The sequence below is a fragment of the Macaca thibetana genome, chromosome 3 (genome assembly GCF_024542745.1).
Source record: "Macaca thibetana thibetana isolate TM-01 chromosome 3, ASM2454274v1, whole genome shotgun sequence".
Lineage (NCBI taxonomy): Eukaryota > Metazoa > Chordata > Mammalia > Primates > Cercopithecidae > Macaca > Macaca thibetana.
In genome coordinates, this window is record NC_065580.1 from 179,280,717 (window position 1) to 179,307,617 (window position 26,901).

At 38.2% G+C, this 26,901-nt stretch overlaps 2 protein-coding genes and 1 non-coding gene across 3 annotated transcripts in view; 1 reads left to right on the top strand and 2 right to left on the bottom strand.

The window, feature by feature from the left end:
• CHODL (chondrolectin) overlaps window positions 1–26,901 on the bottom strand; it is a 456,335-nt gene that overhangs the window by 313,322 nt on the left and 116,112 nt on the right. The window lies entirely within an intron of this gene.
• LOC126951736 (U6 spliceosomal RNA) lies at window positions 1,395–1,501 on the bottom strand. The gene has a single exon (XR_007724605.1). It is a non-coding gene; the product is annotated as a U6 spliceosomal RNA (small nuclear RNA).
• LOC126949625 (60S ribosomal protein L36-like) lies at window positions 15,552–15,951 on the top strand. The gene has a single exon (XM_050782181.1). The coding sequence runs from the start codon at window positions 15,592–15,594 to the stop codon at window positions 15,907–15,909; it is 318 nt and encodes a 105-aa protein (XP_050638138.1). The 5' UTR covers window positions 15,552–15,591; the 3' UTR covers window positions 15,910–15,951.

Here is a 26,901-nt window from a genome sequence, read left to right on the forward strand (position 1 = left end):
ATCTATAAATTACCTTGGGCAGTATGGCCATTTTCACAATATTGGTTCTTCCTATCCATGAGCATGGAATGTTCTTCCATTTATTTGTGTCCTCTTTTATTTCACTGAGCAGTGGTTTGTAGTTCTCCTTGAAGAGGTCCTTTACATCCCTTGTAAGTTGGATTCCTAAGTATTTTATTCTCTTTGAAGCTATTGTGAATGGGAGTTCATTCATGATTTGGATCTCTGTCTGTCTGTTACTGGTGTATAAGAATGCTTGTGATTTTTGCACATTGATTTTGTACCCTGAGACTTTGCTGAAGGTGCTTATCAGCTTAAGGAGATTTTGAGCTGAGACGATGGGATTTTCTAAATAGACAAACATGTCATCTGCAAACAGGGACAATTTGACTTCCCCTTTTCCTAACTGAATACGCTTTATTTCTTTCTCTTGTCTGATTGCCCTAGCCAGAACTTCCAACACTATTTTGAATAGGAGTGGTGAGAGAGGGCATCCCTGCCTTGTGCCAGTTTTCAAAGGGAATGCTTCCAGTTTTTCCCATTCTGTATGATATTGGCTGTGTGTTTGTCATAAATAGCTGTTATTATTTTGCGATACGTTCCATCAATACCGAATTTATTGAGAGTTTTTAGCATGAAGGGCTGTAGAATTTTGTCAAAGGTCTTTTATGCATCTATTGAGATAATCATGTGGTTTTTGTCTTTGGTTCTGTTTCTATGCTGGATTACGTTTATTGATTTGCATATGCTGAACCAGCCTTGCATGCCTTGCATCCCAGGGATGAAGCCTACTTGATCATGGTGGATAAGCTTATTGATGTGCTGCTGGATTTGGTTTGCCAGTATTTTATTGAGGATTTTTGCATCGATGTTCATCAGGGATATTGGTCTAAAATTCTCTTCTTTTGTTGTGTCTCTGCCAGGCTTTGGTATTAGGATGATGTTGGCCTCATAAAATGAGTTAGGGAGGATTCCCTCTTTTTCTACTGATTGGAATCACTTCAGAAGGAATGGTACCAGATCCTCCTTGTACCTCTTGTAGAATTCGGCTGTGAATCCGTCTGGTCCTGGACTTTTTTGGTTGGTAGGCTATTAATTATTGCCTCAATTTCAGAGCCTGCTATTGGTCTATTCAGGGATTCAACTTCTTCCTGGTTTAGTCTTGGGAGAGTGTAAGTGTCCAGGAAATTATCCATTTCTTCTAGGTTTTCTATTTTATTTGCATAGAGGTGTTTATAGTATTCTCTGATGGTAGTTTGTATTTCTGTGGGGTTGGTGGTGATATCCCCTTTATCATTTTTTACTGCATCTATTTGATTCTTCTCTCTTCTCTTCTTTATTCTTCTCTCTTTTCTTCTTTATTAGTCTTGCTAATGGTCTATCAATTTTGTTGAAAAAATACGGAACGCTTCACAAATTTGCGTGTCATCCTTGCGCAGGGACCATGCTAATCTTCTCTGTATCATTCCAGTTTTAGTATATGTGCTGCTGAAGCGAGCATGTGAATATTATTTACAATTCCATTATTTACTTTGCATTATCTGTGGCACTGTGGTCAAATATTTTACTTCAGTATGTAAATCTTACACTATTTTATTATTGCTTGATATGTTTTGGCTCTGTGTCCCCACCCAAATCTCATCTCAAATTGTAATCCCCATGTGTCAAGGGAGGGATCTGGTGGGAGGTGATTGGATCATGGGGGCAATTTTTTCCAAGCTGTTTTCATGATAGTGAGGGAGTTCTCACAAGATCTGACAGTTTAAAAGTGGCAGTTTCCCCTGCTGTCTTTCTCTCCTGCTGCCATGTCAGATGTCCCTGCTTCCCTTTCGCCTTCCGCCATGATTGTAAGTTTTCTGAGGCCTCCCCAGCCATGCAGGACTGTGAGTCACTTAAACTTCTTTTCTTCATAAATTACCCAGTCTTGGGTAGTATCTTTATAGCAGTGAGAAAATAGATAAATACCTTGTTTTAAATAATCAATTTTCTTAAATAAAAAATAAGAACATTTTAAAAACATAATTATTTATGCCCCCTACATGTTGACTATTTCCAGATGCATATAATCCCTTCTCCTCTAGGTTCAAGTTTATATCTGCTATCATTTCTCCTCAACCTGAAAAGATTACTTTAGAATTTTTCTGTAGGGCAGTTCTATTGGCAGTATATTAGCATGGGTTTCATTTATCCGAAACTCAATTTTTCTTTATTTTTAAGGATTTCTTTTTTTTTTTTTTTTTGTTAACTCATTCAGCAGTTAAAAGATGTTTTTCCATTATCTTCTGGCATTCATTATTTCAGATGAAAAGACAGCCATCATCCTTATCACGGTAACCCTATATGAAAAGTGTCTTATTTTTCTGAATACTTTGAAAATTTTCTGTAAACCTGTGGTTGTCAGCATTTTGACCGTGAAGTGCCTAAAAACAGTTTTCCTTGTAATCATCTTGCTATATTGGTCATCCTCCTTGGATTTGTGGGTTTGTTTCTTTTTTTTTTTTTTTTTTTTTGAGACATAATATTGCTCTGTCACCCAGGCTGGAATGCAGTAGCACAATCATAGCTCACTGCAGCATTGACCTCCCAGATGCAAATGATCCTCCCAACTCAGCCTTCTGAGTAGCTGGGACCACAGGTGTGCACCACCATGTGCCTGGCTAGAGATGAGGTCTCCCTATGTTGCCCACGCTGGTCTCAAACTCCTAGGCTCAAGCAGTCCCCCTGCCTCAGCCTCCCAAAGTGCTGAGATTACATGCACAAGCCACTGTACCTGGCCTTTCTTAAAATTTTTAAAGACATATAATCATTATCTCTTTAAATATATTCTTTCATTTTCTCTTTTCTATCCAATATTCCTATCATACGAATGTGAAACTACTTGTAACTTCCCACAGCTCACTGAGACTCTGTTCAATTTGATCAATTTATTTCTCTCTGTGCTTTATGTTGAATAGTTTATTTTGACGTGTTATTTACTTGTAATTTATTCTACAATGTCCAAGCTAATGCAAATCTATAAATTTTTTAATTTTAAATACATTTTGCTTTTCAGTTCTAAATTAGATTTCAATTTTGTTCTATTTTATACATTCAAATATCTCTTGAAATTGTCGGCCGGGCGCGGTGGCTCAAGCCTGTAATCCCAGCACTTTGGGAGGCCGAGACGGGTGGATCACGAGGTCAGGAGATCGAGACCATCCTGGCTAACACAGTGAAACCCCGTCTCTACTAAAAAATACAAAAAACTAGCCGGGCGAGGTGGCGGGCGCCTGTAGTCCCAGCTACTCGGGAGGCTGAGGCAGGAGAATGGCATCAACCCGGGAGGTGGAGCTTGCAGTGAGCTGAGATCCGGCCACTGCACTCCAGCCTGGGCAACAGAGCGAGACTCCGTCTCAAAAAAAAAAAGAAAGAAAGAAATTGTCTATTTCTTTACCCTATGAATTTTTAAAAATAGCTATAAGTTATTTTAAAGTCTGCCTGCTAAATCTAACATCTGGATTGTGTGTATATGTGTTTGTGTGTATACAGTCTTTTGTTATTCAAAATCATAACAGCGTGCTGCCTTACAGTCTCACAGTCTTGCAATATTGAGATCTCAAGGTCTCTTAGTCTTAAAGACTCTCATATTGAAGTTTGATGGTGCTCTGTCCTTAAGCCCTCCTAGAGAGAGAGCCTTGCCTTATATTCAAAGTGATTAAAGACACAGTTGAACAGAATCCAACCATAGCTGCCACCTGCCTATACCAATGCAGATTTTAATAGATCAAAGATATCAGCCCTGTGGCAACACAGGAAATTGGATCCTAGGCTGAAAGAAAATAGAAGTCTTATTAGACTTTTGGTGCTTAAATTTCTAAGGCCCCACCAAAGTAATCATGCCACTAAACAACATAGCCATTGATTTGTACACACACACATATATATATTAGAGTAATACATATACACACACATTCTTATATAAGAATATATACACTTATTAAGGTATATGTATATACTTATACATATACAAGTATGTTTTAGTTCATCAAAATTTGATTGGTTTCTCTCCAACTAATGAAATACTTTTAAGACCTTAGACAACAGGAATTTGTGACTGTGAGGTTGCAAGACCATGAGAAGCAAGACAGTGAGATTTCAAAATTGTGATATTTCAAGATTGTAAATCTGTTTATCTTTTTCAGACTTTTTTCCAGTGTGTACTTACCTGGCAAAATTTACATGTGAAAAAATTACTGTCCAGAGAGGACTTACTTGGCATTTGGGGCTCTTCCAGTTTTATGTCCGGCATGCTATCTTTATACTTCATCAAAAGCTGATAGGTTTCTCTCCAACCAATGAAAGACTTGCTCCTCTGCCCACCCAGCCCGCAATCTCTGCAATTGCTCCAAAGTATGGAAGTATCCTCCAGTTCTATCTGACATAGAAACCTAGAAAGTGATCATTCTTCTGAAATCTTTAGACTTCTATAGACTCCTTTATTCTACTTTATATCCACATTTCTTAGATGGCTTTAAAGAAGTGCTCAAAGAAGTGTGTGTGTGTGTGTGTGTGTGTGTGTGTGTGTGTGTGTGTGTTGTGGATCTGGGATTTCTTGCTATGATGGGACCATAGGCTTTTTACTTCTTTCTACATTCTAACCAGAGGCAGTAGCATCATCTCTGCAATATGTCTATTTTTTCTCTCTCTCTCATTTTATTCTCAAGCACTACTAGTTGGATCTTAATCTCCATCTATTTTTTACAATTTCTTCCTTGAATTATTGTATGCCTTTTTTGAGTTCTTAAAAGCTCCTTTTATTTGTAATTTTTTTAATATAGAAAACTTTTCCCTTAACAAGTCTGCTTTTCCATGGGTTTTTCTTCTTATAATGTACGTGCCCTTTTTAGAAATGTATCTCAAACTGGTCTATTTCTTCTCATAGTTTTGTTTTAATAAGTTCAACATTGTTGTTTAAAATTATTGTGGGAAAGACAGAAACAGAATTTTGAATTTTGATTAGGGTTATTGTCTCAATCATTCTTTTACAAAATCTGTTTCTTTTGTTTTGTTTTGTTTTGATTTGGTTTGGGTTTTTTTTTTTTTTTTTTTTTTTTTTTTTTGGTCTGAAAAAATGTCTCTGCAGTTTTCTCTGTTTAAGAAATTGCAATGTTCCTCAAGCCACTAGTTCTCTTGGTTGTTATCTGGAAATATTCCATCTTTACTTTCCTCCTCCCCCAAGCATTTTCCCCTAACTAGGAGCTAGATCTCAGATATGAGAAACAATTTGCTATCATGTTTCCCCCCTTTACTTTAGATCTTTGTTATATTCTCTGGTTGCCCATCGATCTCTCTAGCTCACTTCACTTTAATCAAAGAATAGTTGGCTAGCCCTTTCAAGACTATAACATTTACTTTTACAATTTCCTGCTGAAGATCAGAGGAGATAGGTCAGCACTAAGTATGGTCTCTCTCATTCCAGGCCACATTCCATATATTTGGCAGGTTTATGACAAGTTCAGGATATGGGAACACAGCCATTTCCTCTTTCATTGAAAGTGAGGAGGAACATCACCCCTTCCCCACTTTTCTACCCCCTCCCACATACGCACAGCTTTTGACTGAACTTATTTCTTTAGCAATTTCTGAGAGAATGAAAGGGAGACAAAATGTCTTTTTTTCCCACAGTCTTTAACTAAAAGCTCTTTCTTCAAATACACATTTAACATGTAACTTAAAACCAAAAAGCCAAGAATGTGACACAATTAGCTTGCAGTTCCAGTAGATACGCTTTTATACTTCTCACCCAGACAATTTAATCTGGAAATTTTCTTGAGGCTGACGTATTATCCAACATTACTCTGCAGTGAGATTACAATTGAGAGCTAGGAATCCATTTCTTTCCAGAAATAATTCACAAAAGGACATGAAGACTGGGTAGTTGAGCAGCTTCACGTAGCCAGCAGGTCAATATTGCAACCACCACCAACACCACACTCAGGGGCCCATAAAACTGGTGTAATCAAACGAGGTCAGCTGAAAGTAATCAAAGTGTTGCACAGTTAGGTATTCTAACTCCATATCCAAATTTAGCATTCCATAGTTATATGTATCCCATGACTGGCCTGATTTTGATTTTTGTTGCATCCTTATCTGGGTTTGGTAATGGAAAATCGCCGGCCTGGTAGAATTAGTTTCGAGAATTCCTGCTTCTTCAATCTTTTCGTAGTTTGATTAGAACTAGGATTAGCTCCTCTTTAAATGTTTGTTAGAATTCAGCAGTAAAGCAATCCAGTTTGGGGCTCTTCTTTGATTGGAGACTTTTTATTACTGATTGAATTTTATTACTTATTATTGGTCCATTCAAACTTCCTATTTCTTCATGATTCAGTCTTGGTAGGTTGTGTGCGTCCAGCAATTTATCCATTTCTTCTAGGGTTATTCAATTTGTTGGCAGATAATTGTTTGTGATAGACTCCTATGATCTTTTGTATATCTGTATTTGTAATGTCTTTCTTTTTTACCTGTTATTTCCTCTTTTTTTTTTATTTAGTCTCGCTAAATGTCAATTTGTTTATCTTTTCAAAAAAACAAACTCCATTTCATTTATTTTTGCTCTGACCTTTATTATTTCTACCCTTCTATTAATTGTGAGTTTAATTAGTTCTTGTTTTTCTATTTCTTGAAGTGTAATGTTAGTTTGTTTATTTAAGATCTTTCTTCTTTTCATATAAACTTTTTTTTCTTTTTTCTTCTTTTCATCTTTGTAGATTTAGGGGAATGAGTACATTTTTGTTACATGGATTATTATGTAGTGGTGAAGCCTGGATTTTTGAGTACCATTACCTGAAAATGTAAACTGTACACAATAGGTAATTTCTCATTTCTCATTCTTCTCCCATACTTCAAGCTTTTGTAGTTTCCATTGTTTGTTATTCCACTCTGTATGTGTGTGTCTACCGTTGTTTAGCTCCTACTTATAAGTGAGAACATGCATATTTGACTTTGTTTCTGAGTTGTTGCACGTAAATAATGGCTTCCAGTTTCATCCATGTTGCTGTAAAAGACACATTTTCATTGTTTGTTATGGCTGAGTAGTTTCATAGTATATATATGCCACATTTTCTTTATCCAATCATCTGCTGATGCACACTTAGAGTGATTCCAGGACTTTGTTATTATAAATAGTGCTGCAAAAATATATGGGTGGAGGCACGTTTTTTATATAATGATTTCTTTTCCTTTGGATAGATATCCAGTAGTGGGATTACTGGTCAAATGGTAGTTCTATTTTTAACTTTTTGAGCAATCCATATCCTGTTTTCAATAGAGCTGGTACATTCCCAGAGTGTATAAGCTTTCTCTTTTTTCCAAATCCTTGCCAAAATCTGTGTTTTTTATTTTTTATTTTTCATATAATTTTTGGCTGTTTGTATGTCTTCTTTTGAAAAATTTCTCTCCTTTGCCTACCTTTGAATGAAGTTATTTGTGTGTGTGTGTGTGTGTGTTTTTCTTATTACGTTGAGTTTCTTGTAGATCCTGGATATTAGTACTTTCTCGGATGCACAGTTTGCAAATATTTTCTGCCATTCTGTAAGTTGTCTGTTTACTCTGTTGATTATTTCTTTTGCTGTTTGGGAGCTTTGAATTAGGTGTTTGCTGCTATAAACTTCCTTATTAGAGCCACTTTTACCGTATTCCATAGGTTTTGGTATGCTGTGTTTCCATTTTCATTTGTCTCACAAATTTTTAAAATTTTCTTTTTAATATCTTCATTGACTATTGGTTGTTAAGGAGCATGTTCCTTAATTATAACGTATTTGTAAAGTTTCTGAATTTCCTCCTCTTACTGATTTCTAGTTTTAAACCATTATGATCAGAACAAGTACGTGACATGATTTCAAACATGTGAAATTTGTTAAGACTTATTTTGTGGTCTAATAGATGATGTGCCCTGTAACGTTCCATGTGCATTTGAGAAGAATGTTTGTGCCGCAGCTGTTGAATGGAGTGTTCTGTAAATCTCTGTTATGTCCATTTGGTATAGAATGCAAATTAAATTTAATGCTTCTTTGTTGATTTTCTGTCTGGATGATCTGCCATTGCTCTAAGTGAGGCACTGAAGTCCCCTGCTATATTATATTGCAGTTAATGTATTCCTTTAGATTTATTAATCTTTGCTTTGTATATTTTGGTTCTTTGATATTGAGTGAATGTGTATTTATGATGGTTATATTCTCTTACTGGATTGACTGTTTTATCATTATGTAATGACCTTTGTTTCTTTTAATGGTGTTTAAAGTCTATTTTACCTGGTACAAGTAAAGCTACCCCTGCTCTCTTGATTTCCATTTGTACGAAATATTTTTCCATCCCTTTACTTTCAGTCTATGTGTGTCCTTACCAGTGAAGTGAGTCTCACATAGGCAGTATATAGTTTGGTCTGATTATTCTATCCATTCAACCTTTCAATGTCTTTTAATTGGAGAATTTAATCCATTTATTTTCATTTGTTTTATTTCTATTTGTTTTATAGATCCTTTCTTCCTATCTTACTACCTTCCTTTGTGGATAAATTATTTTCTCTAGTAGTATGTTGATTTCTTGCTTTTTATTTTTGAATATATATTACAGATTTTTGGTATGTTGTAATTATGAGGCTTACAAAAAACTTGTTATAGATATAACAGGTCATTTTAAGCAGATAACAGCTTAACTTTTATCAAAAGAAACAATAACAACAAAAAATACTACATTTTAACCCAACTTCTCCCCCCTTTTGAATTTTTGATAGTATGATTTGTATCTTCTTATATTGCATATTCCTTAACAAATTATTGTAATCATTAATTTCAATAGTTTTGAATTTTAGCTTTCATACTAAAGATATGATTTACACACTAATGTTACAATATCATAGTATTCTGAATTTGACTGTGTACTGACTTTTATGAATGGGTTTTATACCTTCAAATGTTTTTCTGTTACTCAATAGCACCCTTTTTCCAGCTTGAAAACTCCTTTTAACATTTCTTATAAGTCAGTTCTGGCAATGAACCCTCTCAGCTTTTTTTGGGAAAATCTTTGTCTTTTCTTCATTTCTAAAGAACAGCTCTGCTGGATAAAGTACTCTTTGTTGACTTTTTTTTTTCATTCAGCACTTTGAATATATCATCCTACTCTCTCCAGGCTTGTAGAGTTTGCTAAGAAATCCACTGACAGTTGTATCAGCCTTCCTTTGTGTGTGGTATGTTTCTCATCTCTTGCTGCTTTTAGAATTTGTTATTTGTCTTTACTTTTTGATAGTTTGATTATTATATGTCTTAGTATGCTCCTCGTTGAATTAATTTTGACAAGGACTTCCATGCTTTCTGCGCCTGTGTGTTGGTATCTTTCCCAGATTAGGAAAATTTTAACCATCATTTTATTAAATATGCTTTCTGGCCCTTTCTCTCTTTGCTCTCCTTCTGGAATTCCTGTGATTGAAAGGTTTAGTTTCTTGATGAAATTCCATAATTCCCATAGGCTTTTGTAATTCTTTTTCATTCTTTTTTTCTTAACTCTTCTTACTGAAGAATTTCAATGTTCTATCTTCCAGCTCATTGATTCTTTCTTCCACTTGATTAATTCTGCTATTTAAACTTTCTATTGAATGTTTCTGTTTAATCATTGTATTCTTCATCTCTAAGATTTCTATCTGGTTCTCTTTTACCGTTTCTATTTTCTTGTCAATATTCTCACTCTTTGGGTATTTTCCAAATTTCAGTAAATTTTCTATCTGTATATTTTTGTAATTCAATAAACTTCTTTATGAGTATTATTCTAAATCATTGTTTAGTCATTTTATAGATCCCTATTTCTTTGGGTTCCACTATTGGAGCTTTATTAGTTTCTTTTTGAAGTGTCCTGATTTCCTAATTCTTTATAATATTTGTGCCCTTATGTTGTTGTCTGTGCATCTGAAGAGACAGCCCCTTCTCCTGGTCCTTATTGGAAGGGATAATGTTTTACTATTTAGTCTAGCCTGTGATTCTGGAAGTGCCAGCTCATGATGACCTCAGGGAAGCAGAGCTTGTTATGCAATCTCTAGTCAGCTGGGCCACTGCATTTGCTCTGGTATCAGGTGGAGCTACTGGGTATTGTGATGGCTTCTGGTCAGGCTGGCCACAAGATATACTCCGTGCTTGGGCATTTCCACTATTTGGAATCTGTGGTTGAGCATGGCCACAGGTTGGGCTCTAAAGTTAGATGGAGACACTTATCTGGGCAGGTGAGACCTGAGGCTATGCTCCTTAGAAATGTGTAATATCATAGGTGGGAATTGAACAATGAGATCACTTGGACACAGGAACGGGAACATCACACACCAGGGCCTATTGTGGGGAGTGGGGAGGGAGGAGGGATAGCATTAGGAGATATACCTAATGTAAATGACGAGTTAATGGGTGCAGCACACCAACATGGCACATGTATACATATGCAACAAACCTGCATGTTGTGCACATGTACCCCAGAACTTAAAGTATAATGATAAAAAAAAAGAAATGTGTAATTGGGGATTGTCCGCTGTCTGGGTGGAGCTATGTAGGGTGAGCTTTTGGCTTAGATAAGTGGCTGTCCAACATTTCAGATAAGCAGGACTAGCTGTTATATTTCTCCAAAAAATACAGAGGCGAGAATCTTTCTACCTGGGCAGGACTGTTGTGTCGATTTTTGACTGCTCAGAGCCACTGCTTGCCTTTCTGGGTTAGGCTGGTGTAGAGCCACTTAACTTTTCTGAGATCTGCAGAGGCGAGAATCTCCCTGTCTATGAGGGTTATAGGGCAGGCTTCTTGGCCATGTGGAGTTGCTGTTTACCTTCCTGGATAAAGCCAATGTAGCCCTTTGCTTTGCTGAGATTCATGGAAGCGGGAGTCTCCCTAAATGGGCAGGGTAGTTGGGGTGGGTTCTTAAGCTGGCTAGGAAGAATAACAGTCTAGTGGCTCAAGCTAGATGATGATTTCCATCAAAGTCAAGCAGCTCAGTTTCAAAAGTGTGCTATAAGTTTAGCTGATATCTCTGACTCAGTACTTCAGCTGGCAGGAACACGGAGCTACCATCAAGAGTTGTGCACTGGTCACATTTCTTTGTTTCTATTTAATCCAAGGACAGGCAAGCCATGCTATTTATTTTTGTGTTCCCCATGGAGTGAGATCAGAGTTGGCTTCCTAGAAGGACCTTGGAATGCTAAGGAAGCTGAATGACTTGCCCCAGTCCTCTTTCCCCGTTGTAGAAACTGAGTCCAGGAAAATCCTCTGTCTGACACTGTGCTGGGTCGGGGGACAGAGAGCATGGTCAGAGTGAGACTAGTCCTCTTACCTTTCTAATTCAGATATTGTTCATTTCTACGTGTCATGCTGGTGTCTCACACTTGTTTCCAGGTGTTAAAGTTTTTGAAAGAATGTTCTAGTCCATGAATAGTTGGTAGTTGAACTTTCTGTAAGGGGAATTGGGGCCCAAGACTTCTTACTTCACCATCCTGGTCTGAAATCTACTCCTTTTTGATAACACATACAAATATTTTCTTTCAAGCTATGACTTGTTGTATCACTCAGTATTCATCAAGAGAAATATGACCTCCAGAAGACATATATTAAAAGAGTTATTGCAAGTAATTGGCTTATGCAACTGTGGGAACTTGTTAGGCAAGTCTAAAATCTGTAGGGCAGGCTTTGAGGAGGGGCAAGCTGGGACTCTTGACATAAACTAAAGCTGTTATCCATAAAACAGAGTTTCTTCCCCCTAGGAAAACCTAAATTATTCTTTTATGGCCTTTCAACAGATTGAATGAGGCCCACTTCACTTATATTACCTAGAATAATCTTCATTACTAAAGTCAACTTACTATGGACTTTAATCAAATCTTCTATATTAGGCTGTTCTCACACTGCTACAAAGAAATACCTGAAACTGGGTAATTTATAAAGAAAAGAGGTTTAATTGACTCACAGTTCTGCAAGCTGTACTGGGGGCATGGCTGGGGAGGCCTCCGGAAACTTACAATCATGGCAGAAAGTGAAGGGGAAGCAGGCACATCTTCACATGGTGATGAGAGAGAGAGTGAAGGTGGAAGTGCTACACACTTTTAAATAACCAGATCTCACGAGAACTTACTCACTATAGCAAGAACAACAAGGGGGAAACCCACCCCCATGATCTAATCACCTTCTACCAGGTCCCTACTCCAACACTGGGAATTAAAATTCAACACGAGATTTGGGTGGGGACACGGAGCCAAACCACATCATCTTCCAAATATCTTCACAGTAACACCTATATTGGGTTTTATTGACTAATAGGAAACCATAGCTTACCCACATGGACATATAAAACTGACTACCACATTAACCTTTAAATTTATGTGGTGTCTTTAATTAAGTTTTAAATTCTGATATAATCAAATTTATTAATTTTTCCAATTACTTTTTTTATTTTGTACTAAGTATTATTAGTCGACTTTCAGACTCCTGATAAAAACATACCTGAGACTGGGCAATTTACAAAAGAAAGAAGTTTAATGGACTCACAGTTCCACATGGCCAGGGAGGCCTCACAATCATGGTGGAAAGTGAAAGGCACATTTCACATGGCAGCAGACAAGAGAAGAGAGCTTGTGCAGGCAAACACCCCTTTATAAAACCATCAGCTCTCATAAAACTTATTCACTATCATGAGTCTAGCCCAGAAAAGACCCACCCCCATGATTCAATTACCTCCCACTGGGTCCCTCCCACAATATGTGGGAATTGCGGGAGTTACAATTCAAGATGAGATTTGGGTGGGGACACAGCCAAACCATATTATACTATGTTTAAACATCACTTCTTTTACCCATGTTTCCAAACAAATTATCTCATATTTTATGGTCATGTGGGTTTCTTTGTTTTTTACACTTTTTTACTATTACATACTTTTTCTATCTGCATTTTTTAATGGCTAGTGTTGTTATGATCTGAATGTTTGTGTTCCCCCCAAGATGTATATGTTGAAGTCTTAATCCCCAAAGTGATGGTTTTAGGAAATGGGGCCCTCGGAAGATAAGGTCATAAGAGTGAAGGTGTCATGAATGGGTTTAGTGCCATTACAAAAGTGGCCCCAGAGAGTTGCATCACCCTTCCACCAATGTAAAGGCGCAGCTAGAAGTCAGCAGTCTACAACCCAGAAGAGAGTTCTCACCGTACACCACATCTGCCATCACCCTGATCTTTCATTTCACTTCCCAGCCTCTAGAACTGTGAGAAATAAATTTCTGTTGTTTATAAGCTATGCAGTTTATCGTATTTTGTTACAGCAGCCTGAGTGAACTAAGACAGATATGTAGTAGAAAAACCAATTTTTCCCCGAAAATGGATAGCCAAGTATCACAACATAATTTTTTGAAAAATTAACCTTTTATCCATTCATTTGATGCCACGTTTCTTATAAGTGGAGATTTGATAAGAACATTATCCCTGCTTTTTATGTTTCAATAAAATGCTAGTCAATGTTCCCTTTGTGCTATAAATCAAGGCCAATTCATTGATCAGAAAGCCAGGGTGGTTGTACTTGAACATTCAGGAAAAAAAAAAAAAAAAAAGAAAGTCCAGCTCCTGAATTTATGCATGCATGTGTATTTTAAGCACTAAGAAACAAGCTTTGGGGGTTATACAGAGTGGACTGCAATAAATATATTATTGTTGTATGACTCTCTTCTAGCCTTGGAAAGTGGCCCAGGGATTTAAAAAAAAGAGGCAAGTTTTAGGATTTTCTTTCCCAAAATTTGGAATTAAGTTTGAGAATATATCAATCTGCCTTGTCTTTTGAACTAAAGGAACAAGAGTTTGAAAACTTTGGCATGGCCATATTTTACCAAGTAGATGAGTATTAGAAAAGTAAGACTGAGAAAAATGAAACAGGGCACATAAAGATTTAGAGATAAGAGATGGCAAGCAATTCATGTTGGCTTTCTATTTCTTTCTTTGTTGTTGTTGTTGTTGTTGTTGTTGTTGTTGTTGTTTGAAACTAAGTCTTGCTCTGTCACCCAGGCTGGAGCACAGTGGTGCGATCTGGACTCAATGCAAGCTCCACCTCCCGGGTTCACGCCATTCTCCTGCCTCAGCCTCCCAAGTAGCTGGGGACTATAGGCGCCCGCCACCACTCCTGGCTAATTTTTTTTTTTTTTGTATTTGTAGTAGAGACGGGGTTTCACCGTGTTAGCCAAGATGGTCTCGATCTCCTGACTTCGTGATCCGCCCGCCTCAGCCTCCCAAAGTGCTGGGATTACAGACGTGAGCCACCGCACCCAGCCGGATTTCTATTTCTTTATACCAGACTCCTACTGAGGCACAGTCTCACTCTGGACCTTGAAAATTCCCTTAAATTCTTATTAATAGTTTACTTTAAAATTAAGTATCATGAATACATTTCTATTACCATAGATGTTCACTTATCCAAGTGGAAATTAGAGGGTTTATCAAAATGATATATAAGAGAGAAGCTTACAGATACAACCATTCAGTGGGTCTCAAGAATCTGACAGTGCACTCACAGAGCGGATGAAGAGCGTCTATTAGTGCAATGAGTTTCTTAATCAGAGATTGTTTAAAAGAGCTTCTAGCCTGCTCACAACAGACAGATACACCCCGATTTCCCTTGGTACCAACACCATGCTATGCATTATTTTAATTTTTTGTGCATACAGGAAATATTTTAAGTGTATAAAATATAAATGTATAGCTTTATAAACTAACACACTTGTAACTCCCCTCCAGGTCAAGAAAGGCTATTAGCAGAACCCCAGGGGCCCCCACCAGGTTTCCTCCCAGTTACTATTTATAAGCCTTTGTTCCATAAAGTCTACCACTACACTCCCCTCTAGCTTTATAAAATTGCTTCTTCTCAGACTTTATGGTAAATGGAATCTTAAACTATTCTTTTTCTCTTTTTTTAATATTACGTTGGTGGTATTAGTTCACTATAATTTATAGCACTAGACTATGAATTTTCTTCACTGTGTAGTATTTCTTTGTATGAATATAGCTCAATTCATTTGTTTCTTCATTGGTGATGAAAATCAGATTGTTTCCAGATTTTTGCCTATTATGAATAATAGACAATATGCAGAGATAAATATTTCGGTAATCTCTTTTGGTGAATACAGATATGAGCTGCAGTTGGGTTTTTACCTAGAAGTGAAATCCCTGAAACATTGAGTTTGCTCAGCTGTGTTAAATAATGCCAGACTGTGGAACCACATATAGAGCTTTCTGGGCCAATGAAATGAAACACAAGGCTCCTTGTTTTCAAAGTATTAAAATTTCAAGACAGCAACAGCAAAACATTAAAACAAGTGTGGGCCCTTCTAAGTTCACAAACCTCTATGACAGCACAGATTACACACCCATGAATCTAGTCCTGCCAAACTGTTTCTCAAAGTGGTTGCATCAATGTACACCCCCCAGTTTTTCACTTGGATTCATGAAATTATAAGACACGTAATAAAATTGAACATTTTATTGTCTTAAGAGTGGTTCCAGAATTCTACTTCAGAAGAAAACTGCGCCCTTCCGCCAGGGCCGCCACGGGAGAGCAGTAGCCATGGCTCTACGCTACCCTATGGCCGTGGGCCTCAACAAGGGCCACAAGGTGACCAAGAACGTGAGCAAGCCCAGGCACAGCCGCCGCCGCGGGCGTCTGACGAAACACACCAAGTTCGTGCGGGACATGATTCGGGAGGTGTGTGGCTTTGCCCCGTACGAGCGGCGCGCCATGGAGTTACTGAAGGTCTCCAAGGACAAACGGGCCCTCAAGTTTATCAAGAAAAGGGTGGGGACGCACATCCGCGCCAAGAGGAAGCGGGAGGAGCTGAGCAACGTATTGGCCGCTATGAGGAAAGCTGCTGCCAGGAAAGACTGAGCCCCTCCCCCGGCTTCTCCGTGAAATAAAGAACAGCTTGACCGAAAAAAAAAAAAGAAAACTGCATGAGAAACTACCTTGTTTGATAAAGCTCATAGGATAAAGAAAGGGAAAGATTCTGAAGGAAGATCCAAAGCAACCCAAATTAATACTAGATTTTATTCATGGGACAGTGTGAGGAGTGTAAATACTTTGGAACGGAGTAAAAGAGGCCAGAGAGAAGAGGTAGGGAAGGAAAGGAATTGAGAGGATGGTAGACATTTGGTTGGTGAGAAATGCCCATTCTCAGACGTTTATGAATAAGAATTTGTAATGTTTAATTTTTATTTATCAATATTTGTATTTATTGTTGTTTATTATTTAATTGCAAATTATTTTATTGTTTTTAATGTTCATTGGCAGATGAAATGGATAAGGAAAATGTGTTGTGTCCATATAATGCAATACTGTTTAGCTTTAAAAAGAAGGAAATTCAGCAATGTGACAACATGGATGAAACTCGAGGGCATTGTACTGAATGAAATAAACCAATCACAGAAGGACAAATACTGCATGATTCTTCTTATATTTGGTATTTAAAATAGTCAAATCCATATCATCAGAGAGTGGAATGGTGGTTACTAGGGGTGGGGGGAGGAGAAATGAGGAGTTACTAATCAGCAGGCATGAAGCTTCAGTGAAGCAAGACAAATAAGCGCTAAAGATCTGCTGTACAACATTGTACCTATAGTCAAAATAATGTATTATACACTTAGACATTTGTTAAGAGGGTGGATCTCATGTTAAGTGTTTTTACCACCAAAAAACAAGACAAAATTTTAAATATTCAATTTTAATGCGTTTGCATTTTCAAATTATAAACATTTCTCCCCATTTCCCACCAACAGATTTTCAGAATTGTGTAGGGATAATGTATTTGTAGATATTGATAAGGAGCAATGTACCATATTTAAATAATACCTATGTGGAAACAGGATTAGACAGGATAGAAACAAAAAAAAAATCCAGCAGAGGCAGTAAATTGAAATCAGAAGTGCCCACATGTTTATATGCCCCTGGGAATTTGCAGAAGAGCTTGGACCTTTATAAAGCAAAGAATGTGGGTTTCCAGTAATTTTATTTAAAATCGGAGTTCATCAGCACTATATATATATGTATAAGCAGTAGCTGTTTTTATTCAACTGTATCTACTGCATTGCTTGTCCTCTCAATAAGTGTAACTTGAAATAGGAAAGCAGAACTTTCCCTTTGTGTCCAATAAGTCAGCAATCATCATTAACATTTAAGTGTTCTAGTACAGCAATAGAAATTGGGACAGTCTGTAGAAATGGCAGTGTTTCTGCACAAACATGGCAAAGCCCAGTGAGGACTGTGGTGCCTAGTGGGATAAGGTGGTTGTAACAATAAATATCAGTTCCAGCAGTGGGGACCAAAACAGAGAATGGGAAAATAGTTCATTCTATGTATTAATAAACCAAATGTAATGAAAATTTACTTTTCAAATTCGTAAATATTACAAACTTAATGAAAAGTATGTGGGGTGAGCAGAGCTTGCCCAATACCAAATGAGAACAGAAGCCATTGTAACACAAGTTATACAAAGTTTAGGAACTTGCCCAATAGACTTTTGAACTCTATAAACCCATCAAAGACAGGTACCTTGTTTTATTTATCTTTGTAAACTTGGCCCTTAACATAGCACCTGGCACATATTCAGCACTAAATAATGATTAAGTATCTGACAGATGAATTAAATGAGATGACAACATTTTATTAAAAACTATAGATAATTTTTTCACCAATAAAAGTTATTTGAGAAAGCCTATCAAAGTGAAAAAAATGAGAAGGTAGAAAAATTATCCAAAAACTTGTATCATCGTTTATAAAGAGCCAAGTGTAAAAAAGAAATCTAGGCTCTAGTGGTTAAAGAGATGAATTTCAAGCTAGTGTGAAGATTATCAGAACCACAGGAATATAAAATGTATCTGTGAAAAGACATTGTATTTTTATGAAGAAACAATGAGAAGGGATTAAAGAGAACTTTGTATAAGTATGACCTCGAGCAAATAACGTAATCCGTAAGAATCACAAACCTGGATCGCCCTCCCTGTGAGCTTTCCCTGCCTGTTCCCAGGACACTGAGCACTACTGAGAGAAGACAGAGAATTATTCCGACTTGGTATACTATGAATTCATACAGTCTAACTTCAAACAGGCCCTCTGTTTGGCAATCCTGTAATCACAAGGTTTTCTCCACTCTGTGGCATTTCCAAACTTCTCTCTTCTCAGCTCTCATCTGCCCCTCTCCTTCTGTCCCACTTAGCAGATAACTTCACTGACTTTAGTGAAAAACTGAGGCACTGGGATCATCAAGATCTTGAACTTTACCAGTCCCTGTTTCCACGTCAGTGCATATCCATTTCTACATTTATCCTTCCTTTTTTTTGTTTGTTTGTTTTTTTTTTTTTTTTTTTTGAGATGGAGTCTCACCTTGTTACCCAGGCTGGAGTGCAATGGTACAATCTCAGGATCTCAGCTCACTGCAACCTCTGCCTCCAGGGTTCAAGTGATTCTTCTGCCTCAGCCTCCTGAGTAGCTAGGATTACAGGAGCCCACCATCACGCCTGGCTAATTTTCGTATTTTTAGTAGAGACAGGGTTTCACCATGTTGGCCAGGCTGGTCTCAAACCCCTGACCTCGTGATCTGCCCGCCTCGACCTCCCAAGTTGCTGGGGTTAAAGGTGTGAGCCACCACTCCCCGCCCCTTCCTTCTAAAATTTTAATAGATCTTTCCTCTCATTTCTCCAAATATTACCCCTCCGTGTATGTTCTCAGTCACATCCCTTCCTAATTTCTGTGGACCTTAGAACTCATATTTTACCACCCATGTCCACAACATCTTTCCTGCACTGCTGGATTCCTATATATTTTTATTATTTTAAGTATGCAAATGTATAGCCTGACTTTAAAACAAAACATAATGAAACAAAAACTTTCCATTGGATCTGTTTCACATTCTAAGTACTATGAAATTTCTCTGAACTACCACATTTTTCCAAGTGCACTCTTTCTGATGATCCTTTTTTTTTTTTACACCATCTTATACTATCTTTAATTTCATAAAAAGGATTTAAGATCTCTCTCCTACCTATTAAAAATATACCTTCCGGCCGGGCATGGTGGCTCAAGCCTGTAATCCCAGCACTTTGGGAGGCCAAGATGGGCGGATCACGAGGTCAGAAGATCGAGACCATCCTGGCTAACACGGTGAAACCCTTTCTCTACTAAAAATACAAAAAATCAGCCAGGTGTGGTGGCGGGCGCCTGTAGTCCCAGCTACTCGGAAGGCTGAGGCAGGAGAATGGCGGGAACCCGGGAGGTGGAGCTTGCAGTGAGCCGAGATTGGGCCACTGCACTCCAGCCTGGGCGACAGAGCGAGACTCCATCTCAAAAAAAAAAAAAAAAAATATATATATATATATATATATATATATATATATATATATATATACACCTTCCACACTTGTTTCCACCTTTGCTTTCTCATTTTGATTATTTATTTTCTCAAACCAAAATCATTAAGGTTATGTCACAGTTTCTTCTAAATCTTTGTACCTCATAACCCATCAGTTACCAAGTTCTTTCCAGCCTTCCTTCCCAATGACTTTTAGATTTTGCTCCTGTTCTTCGTTGCCTAAATCCTTAGCCCTTTACGCCTGGGATACTGAAATTGCCTGTCAGCCAGTTTTATAAGGTAGAAAATGCTGCATTAATAAGTTCCACAAAAATCTTCCTGGCTAACAGTAAGAAAGTTCTATTTATACTATATGATGAGTTGTCAGAAGACTCTGCTTCATGTTTCTTCACCCTGCAATTCAAGCTGATAAAGCAGCCCCTGTCTAAAAAATTGCCAGGCTCACAGTAGGGGGAAAAGAGAGCATGGCAAACTGCAATTCAGGGTTCAACACTTTGCCTGGATGTGGCATTCATCACATTTTATTGCTTTCAAATAGTACATGTACTCCTGTCTTCATGCTCTCCTCTCTATCCCTTACATCACCTCAATCAGCATCCACCACTTCCTCAAAACCTACACACTCTTCAACATCCTTGGAAGATAGAATCTTTCTCTGTATATATTCCAAATCTCTCTCCAATCCTTTCTTTCCTAATTATTCTCCAGCTACACTCTTTAGAGATTTCATATATCAGTATACACTGCTGGTATAGATATTTCGACTTTGTGCATTAATTATGTCATCTATATATCTAATTTATCCAACTATATTGAATATATTTTGTAAAAAAAAAAAGATAATTATTGACATTTGTCATTTAAATTATTCATTTTTGTTTGTTTCAAAACAATCCCAGATGTGTCTGCCATGAAGAAATGTCTAATTTGTCTAAAGGCACACCAGAAGAGAGTCATCCCTAATCAAAGTACGCTTGTAAGCTGTGGAAAAGAAATACAGAGTGATGGAAGGTAAAGGTGGTTAAGACTGTGGGTTCTCAAGCTAGAATACCTGGATTCAAATTCATGGCTCTACCACTTACCAACTGAGTGACCATTAGTAGTTATTTAACCATTTTTCCTACATTACCTACTATTTATAAAATGACAATGATTATGATGATCTGTGTGTATCATATAGCTATTTTAATGAATAAATAAGTATATAAATGAAAAGTCCTTATAACAGTGACTGCCATATATGAAACTCTCATGAAATACTAGGTGGTGGTGTGGGTGTTGCCAGGTCCAAAAATCTAACAATTTGGACAGTCCAGTCTCTCAATAGAGCTTTATTGTTTTCAACTCTCCTGGCTGCCAGGAATAAAGTATATGAGGAAACTAATATTCTATAGTGATATTTGCAAATACTAGAATTTAAAAAGGTGTCAGGAAATATTCCTAAAATATCCCTAGTACTTATTATATTTTTGTTCCCCTTAGCACTGAAGGCTGCCCAGGAATCCTTCAAGAAGTTCAATAAATAGGTGTTTATTGGCCTAACTTCTCAGTCCCCAAATAGAAATAACACCTGCAGTATTCATATCACAACATTATTTTAAACATCCAAATTTTAACTTGTTTCAGGAAACAAAATAAAAAAAAAACCATATGCACATAAATTTATTTATAATAATAAAAGTAGAAAATAAGACATTTAGGATGATGGAAGCAAATTTTTAAATATTATAGACATTTTGCCATTTAACATTATAAAAGGAAGGGGTGTGATGAAAAAAAGTTATAATAAAAACTTAAAGGGACCAAAAAATATGCAACTATTGTTTTGCAGTCGGAAAAGCAAAAATAATACACTTTAAGACACTAAGAGAAAACAAAATCAAATTCTAGCAATGGCTTGAATAAAAACGGAGGAAAGAAGGAAGAAAGAACCCTGACTGAGGATAAACCCAAGCTTAAAACGTTTATGAAAACACTCTCTACTAATAGGGAGAGAGAGAGAGAGTGCAAGACAGAGTATGAACTGAGTATTAAAAAGCTCTCCGTTGCCATTTACCAAATTGTGTTAAGTGGTGAACTACCCCAAATTCTAGAGCTTTAGGATGTTACTTTTTCTATTCTCAGCACTTTGTGATATATTTTCTTCCATGTGTTCTATTTTATTTTACTCTTCTTTGAGAATGTGGTTTTTTTCATTTGTATAGATTCAGAGGTACATGTGCAGGTTTGCTACATGGATATATTGCATAGTGGTGGGATTTGGGCTTCTGATGTACCCATCACCTAAACAGTGAACACTGTATCCAATAGGGAATTTTTCAACCCTTACTCTCCTCCCACTCTCTCAACTTTTAGCATCTCCAGTGACTACTATAGCCTTTTTTTTTTTTTTTTTTTTTTTTTTTTTTTGAGACAAAGTTTCACTCTTGTTGCCTAGGCTGGAGTGCAGTGACTTGTTCTCAGCTCACTACAACTTCTGCCTCCCGGGTTCAAATGATTCTCTTGCCTCAGCCTCCTGAGTAGCTGGGACTACAGGTGCGCACCACCACGCCCAGTTAATTTTTGTGTTTTTAGTAGAGACGGGGTTTCACCATGTTGGCCAGGATGGTCTCAATCTCTTGACCTCCTGATGCGCCCACCTTGGCCTCCCAAAGTGCTGGGATTACAGGCGTGAGCCACCACGCCCAGTCTGCTATTTCTTTCTGTATGTTCTTGTGGACCTGTTGTTTGGCTCCCACTTATAAGTGAGAACATGTAGTATTTGATTTTCTGTTGCAGTTTTTCACTTAGAATAATGGCCTCCAAATCCATCCACGCTGCTGCAAAGACACAATTTTATTCTTTCTTATGGATGAGTAGTATTTCACAGTGTATACATACCACATTGTCTTTATCCGATCATTCAGTGATGGACACTTAGGCTGATTCCATGACTTTGTTATTGTGAATAGTGCCATAATAAACACACAAGTGCAGGTGTCTTTTTGATAAAATGATTTCTTTTCCTTTGGGTAGATACTCAGCAGTGGGACTGCAGGGTCAAATGGTAGTTCCTATTTTCAGTTCTTTAAGAAATACCCATCCTGTCTTCCACAGAAGTTATACTAATTTACATTCCCACCAACAGTGTATAAGTGTTCCCTTTTCTCATCATCCTCACCAACATCTGTTGTTTTTCAGTTTTTAAATAATGGCCATCCTGACTGATGTAAGATGGTATCTCATTATGGTATAAGTTTGCACTTTTCTGATAATCAGTAATGTTGAGCCTTTTCTTCATATGTTTGCAGGTCACTTGTATTATTTTGAGCAATGTCTAGTTGTGTCCTTTACCCACTTTTTAATAGGGCTGTTTGTTTGTTGTCATTGTTGTAGAGTTGTTTGAGGTCCTTGTAGATTCTGGATATTAGTCCTTTGTCAGATGCATAGTCTGCAAATATTTTCTCCCACTCTGTAGGTTGTCTGCTTACTCCATTGATTACTTCTTTTGCTGGCAGATGCTTTTTAGTTTAATTAAGTCCCATTTGTTTATTTTTGTTCTTGTTGCATGTGCTTTTGAGTTCTTAGCCATAAATTTTTTGCCTATGCCAAAATTCTGAACAGATTTTCCCCATATTTTTTCTAGGATTTTCAGTGTTTCATGTCTTACATTTAAGTCTTTAACTCACACTGAGTTAATTTTTGTATATGGTGAGAGACAGAGGTCCAGTTTCATTCATGCCTGTATTTCGTAATTCCTTCAGTGAATTTTTCAAATCCAGAAATTCTGCTTTTTTTAAAAGATATCTATCTCTTCTTTCATACGCTACATTGTTTTCCTGATTTTGTTTCGTTGGTTTTCAACTTTCTCTTGGACCTCATTGAGCTTCCTTGTAATCCATATTTTTAATTGTTTATCTGTCATTTCAGAATTTTCATTTTGGTTAGAATCCATTGCTATGAGCTAGTATCCTTTGGGGATGTCTCAACACTGGTTTTTCATGGTGCCAGAGTTCTTATACTGGTTTCTTCTCATCTGGAGAAGGTGTCACTTCTTGTTTTTGATTTACTTTCATTTATATGGGATTATTTGCCACATGACAGTGTGGCAATCAAATACCACAGTTGAGTAGGGTCCTTTGGCTTTGATTCTTTAGCCTTGGTGTACTTATTAGCATGTTTTGTATTGGGCTTTGCAGTTCAACCTCCAGACCAGTAGGTGGTGCTCATGGGCAAAAGCTGTCTGTCACAGAAGCAGATGGCTATTTGCTTGATCTCGGTTTATTGGGAGGAGCTGAAACACCAACCTCACCCATGAATACTTCAATGATGCGCATGGGCACCAGCTCTGACGGGAGTGACTGAAGGAGCTCCTGGTGAAATGTGCCAAGGTTTCTGCAGTTGGAGAGGGGGCTCCACCAGCTCCACATCCTGGGCAGACAGGAACACAGTCTCTTTCTGTATCACACCCTTGTCTCAGGGCTGATGACTCTCAGTTCAGACAGACACTGTCATCTAACGCCAGACCACAATGTCACTGAAAGCCAGGGGAAACACCTGTCCCGTGATTCTTCACTGGAGTGGCTTCAGCGTGGGATCTCTTCCCTCAGCTCAATATAGACAGCTTTGTGGCTCTCCTGTTCTCCAATGTAGGAATACTGCTGCTTCACAGAGAGAGGGGGAATGGTTCTGCCTTTCAGTACATGCAGGTGGGGGTCAGCTGTGGTGGTGTCAGCTGATTGGATCAGCTCAACCTCAGACCACGGAGGGAATGATCAGGTGCCATCACTGGGCTAGGCAATCCTCTAATCCTCAGGTTCCTAAATGGCTCCCTGGGCAATGGGCATGAGTCCTGGGAGGACTAAACCAGGACCGGACAAGCAAATATGTCTTCAAATTCCCAGAGTTCAGGTATTGGCTGTGATAGGAAGGAGTGGGCTGCCCCCTAGGCTGCTGGCAGAAGGCTTCAGAAAGAGCAGGCAGACTGCTCAGGCAGCTGCGGAATATTCCATCAGCATGAGCAGTGGAGGCAGGCAGCTACAAGGTGCATGGCCCACTCGTACCTAACTCTGGCAGAAACAGTGGTGGATTTGGTCATTGTGGTCCATGTAGGTGCTGGTCTCCCTGTTCCCACCCTACAACTGCTGCTAATAAGATGAAAACAGGAGCCGCAGGGCAGAATGCAAGCCTCTGAGGACTAGGCTTTCAAAAGGGTGCTAGGCAACAGCAAAATGCTCAGGCAGGGGTAGCCCTGCTCAGTGAGAGCAGTGAAAGCTAACAGCTGTGGGGCCCATGGCCCACTCGCACCTTCCTCCCACAGAAGCAGTGGTGGTATCCACCACTGAGGTGTGCAAAGGTGTCCTGTCTTCCCACTCCCTCCCTGGCCTGGCAGTGGTGGTGGCAGTTGCAGCAACAGCAGCAGGATCCCCAGGGCAGATTGCAGGCCTCTGGGGGCTGGGCTCTCAGAAGGGTGCCAGGCCACAGCCAAAATGCTCAGGCAGAAGCAAGGTGGCTGTACAGTGAGCCGAGGGATGGCAGGTCCCCCTTAGCGGGAGCAGTGAAAGCAAGGGTGCTCAATGTGCTTGCTTCTCTACCCTGCAGCAGCAGTAGCAGTGATACACATCTTTGGGGTGTGCAAAAGTACTTGACCACCCCACTCCCTCCTGGCACTGCAACAGCAGCCAGTACCAGGCTGCAGCATTTCAAGGATCAAAAGCCTGTGAATTCCATGTGGGCCCAAGCAGTGCCTCTGCACAATCTCCAGGCAGTTCCCTGTGTTAGACTGGAGGCCCAGGGGGTTCAGAGAGCTCTCCCATAGCTAGGATTGTAAAAGTCCACGGTGGGAGTGGAGCCCCAGGGGTTGCTCACTCAGCCTTTCCCCGTGTCAGGGAGCTACTCCTGGTTCCATGCCAATCCCAGCTCAGCAGGCTGCCTGGCTTCGCTTTTCTTTGCTTTCCATAATTCCTATCACTTCTCTGATGAATTCCAGCGTGCTGTCTCGTTTAGATGATCTATTCAAAGTGTGAATATTTACCATTTTGATTCATCTCCATGGAAGAGGAACCCACTAGCTGCTTCTAGTCAGCTATCTTGAACCAGAAGCCCTTATTTTACTTTTATTTGTACTTTTTCTTTCAGAAAACTTTTTTAATATGTCATTAAAATGGTAAATTTGCAACTTTAAGTGAAATCTAGTTTAGAATTGATGAATTATTCATGATGATATTCACATCATGAAAGTACTCAATAGCGACCAGCCAAAGACATTACCTTGATGCACAAAAATGTCCTGTGTCTGTTTCTGCAATATATGTTTATTTCAGGATAAAACAGAAATTGTTTCTATAGTGGATTTTCACATGGAACAAGTAAAATGTTCTTGACTGAATGTGTTGGCTTTCTATTAAAGGGCATATTTTCTTCCAACAAACCATTAGTTTACCAGTGTTGACGTTAGAAACAGCTCCTTACTAAAAATAAAAATGTACCATGATTGGATCTCAGCTTTTAAGTGGATTTCTAGTAACTATGATACTTGTATGAGGTTCAGGTTGGAATTGATCACTAATACTATCCTAGAATAAAAATTGAGATACAGATTTATTATTTCTAAGCCTAAAATATATTACTGTATAGGTTTGAAAATACAATTCAGCTCAATAAGTACAATATTCACAGTTAAGAAGTAAACTGGTCCCACCATCCTCTAATCACCCCAAACATTTCTCCCCTTACAATTATTCTAGAAACTTAGTTTTCACAGCAGGGGAAATAAGGAGGTTAATTATCTGGAAACACAGCTATCCTTTCATTGTTCTCCTACTCAATAATGTTATAGAATTCATCCTTTTTTAGATTTGATTCCAAAAACTAATCACTTTTCCAACTTTGGCCCCCACTGTTACCCAATTTGCAGTTATTTTCTAATCTGTTTTCTAAAACGGACCATGCTCAGCACTTCTTATGTCTTTATACAGCTGTTATTCCTAGGACACCCCCCTTTGTCTCTGTATCTAAACTCTACCTGTACTTTAGGAGTCATCTCAAGGTCCTTTTTCTTTGGGTAGCCTTCCCCCAGCGTCTCTACCTCTTATTGACTTTCCCTTTGCAGAACCTTTAATCCTAGGCCATGGCACTTACTCATTTGCATTAATAATCTATACTGTACCTACTTTTCTGATGCTTTCATGTGTGCTAGTCTTGGGACTAGAGGGACACTATAAATTCATTGAAGACAAGGGTATAGCTTATTCTTTTTATACTGTGCAGTAAATTTCAAAACAAAACTAGCATAGGGATTTGCAAAGAGTAAGTGCTTAATAAATATTAATGTTAGTTCTTACAAGATCTTTAAATGTTTGAAAGACGAGAACAACCCTTAAGTTTGAACTGTACATTTGTTTATGACGGCCACCATGCCACTGAACCTGTTTTGATCCCTAGTCAACCTATTCAATATAATGGAATGAAGAATCATCAAATGCTTCCAGTTGAATATACCTGTCCCCTTTCCAGTAACAATCATGTAAATTTTCCTC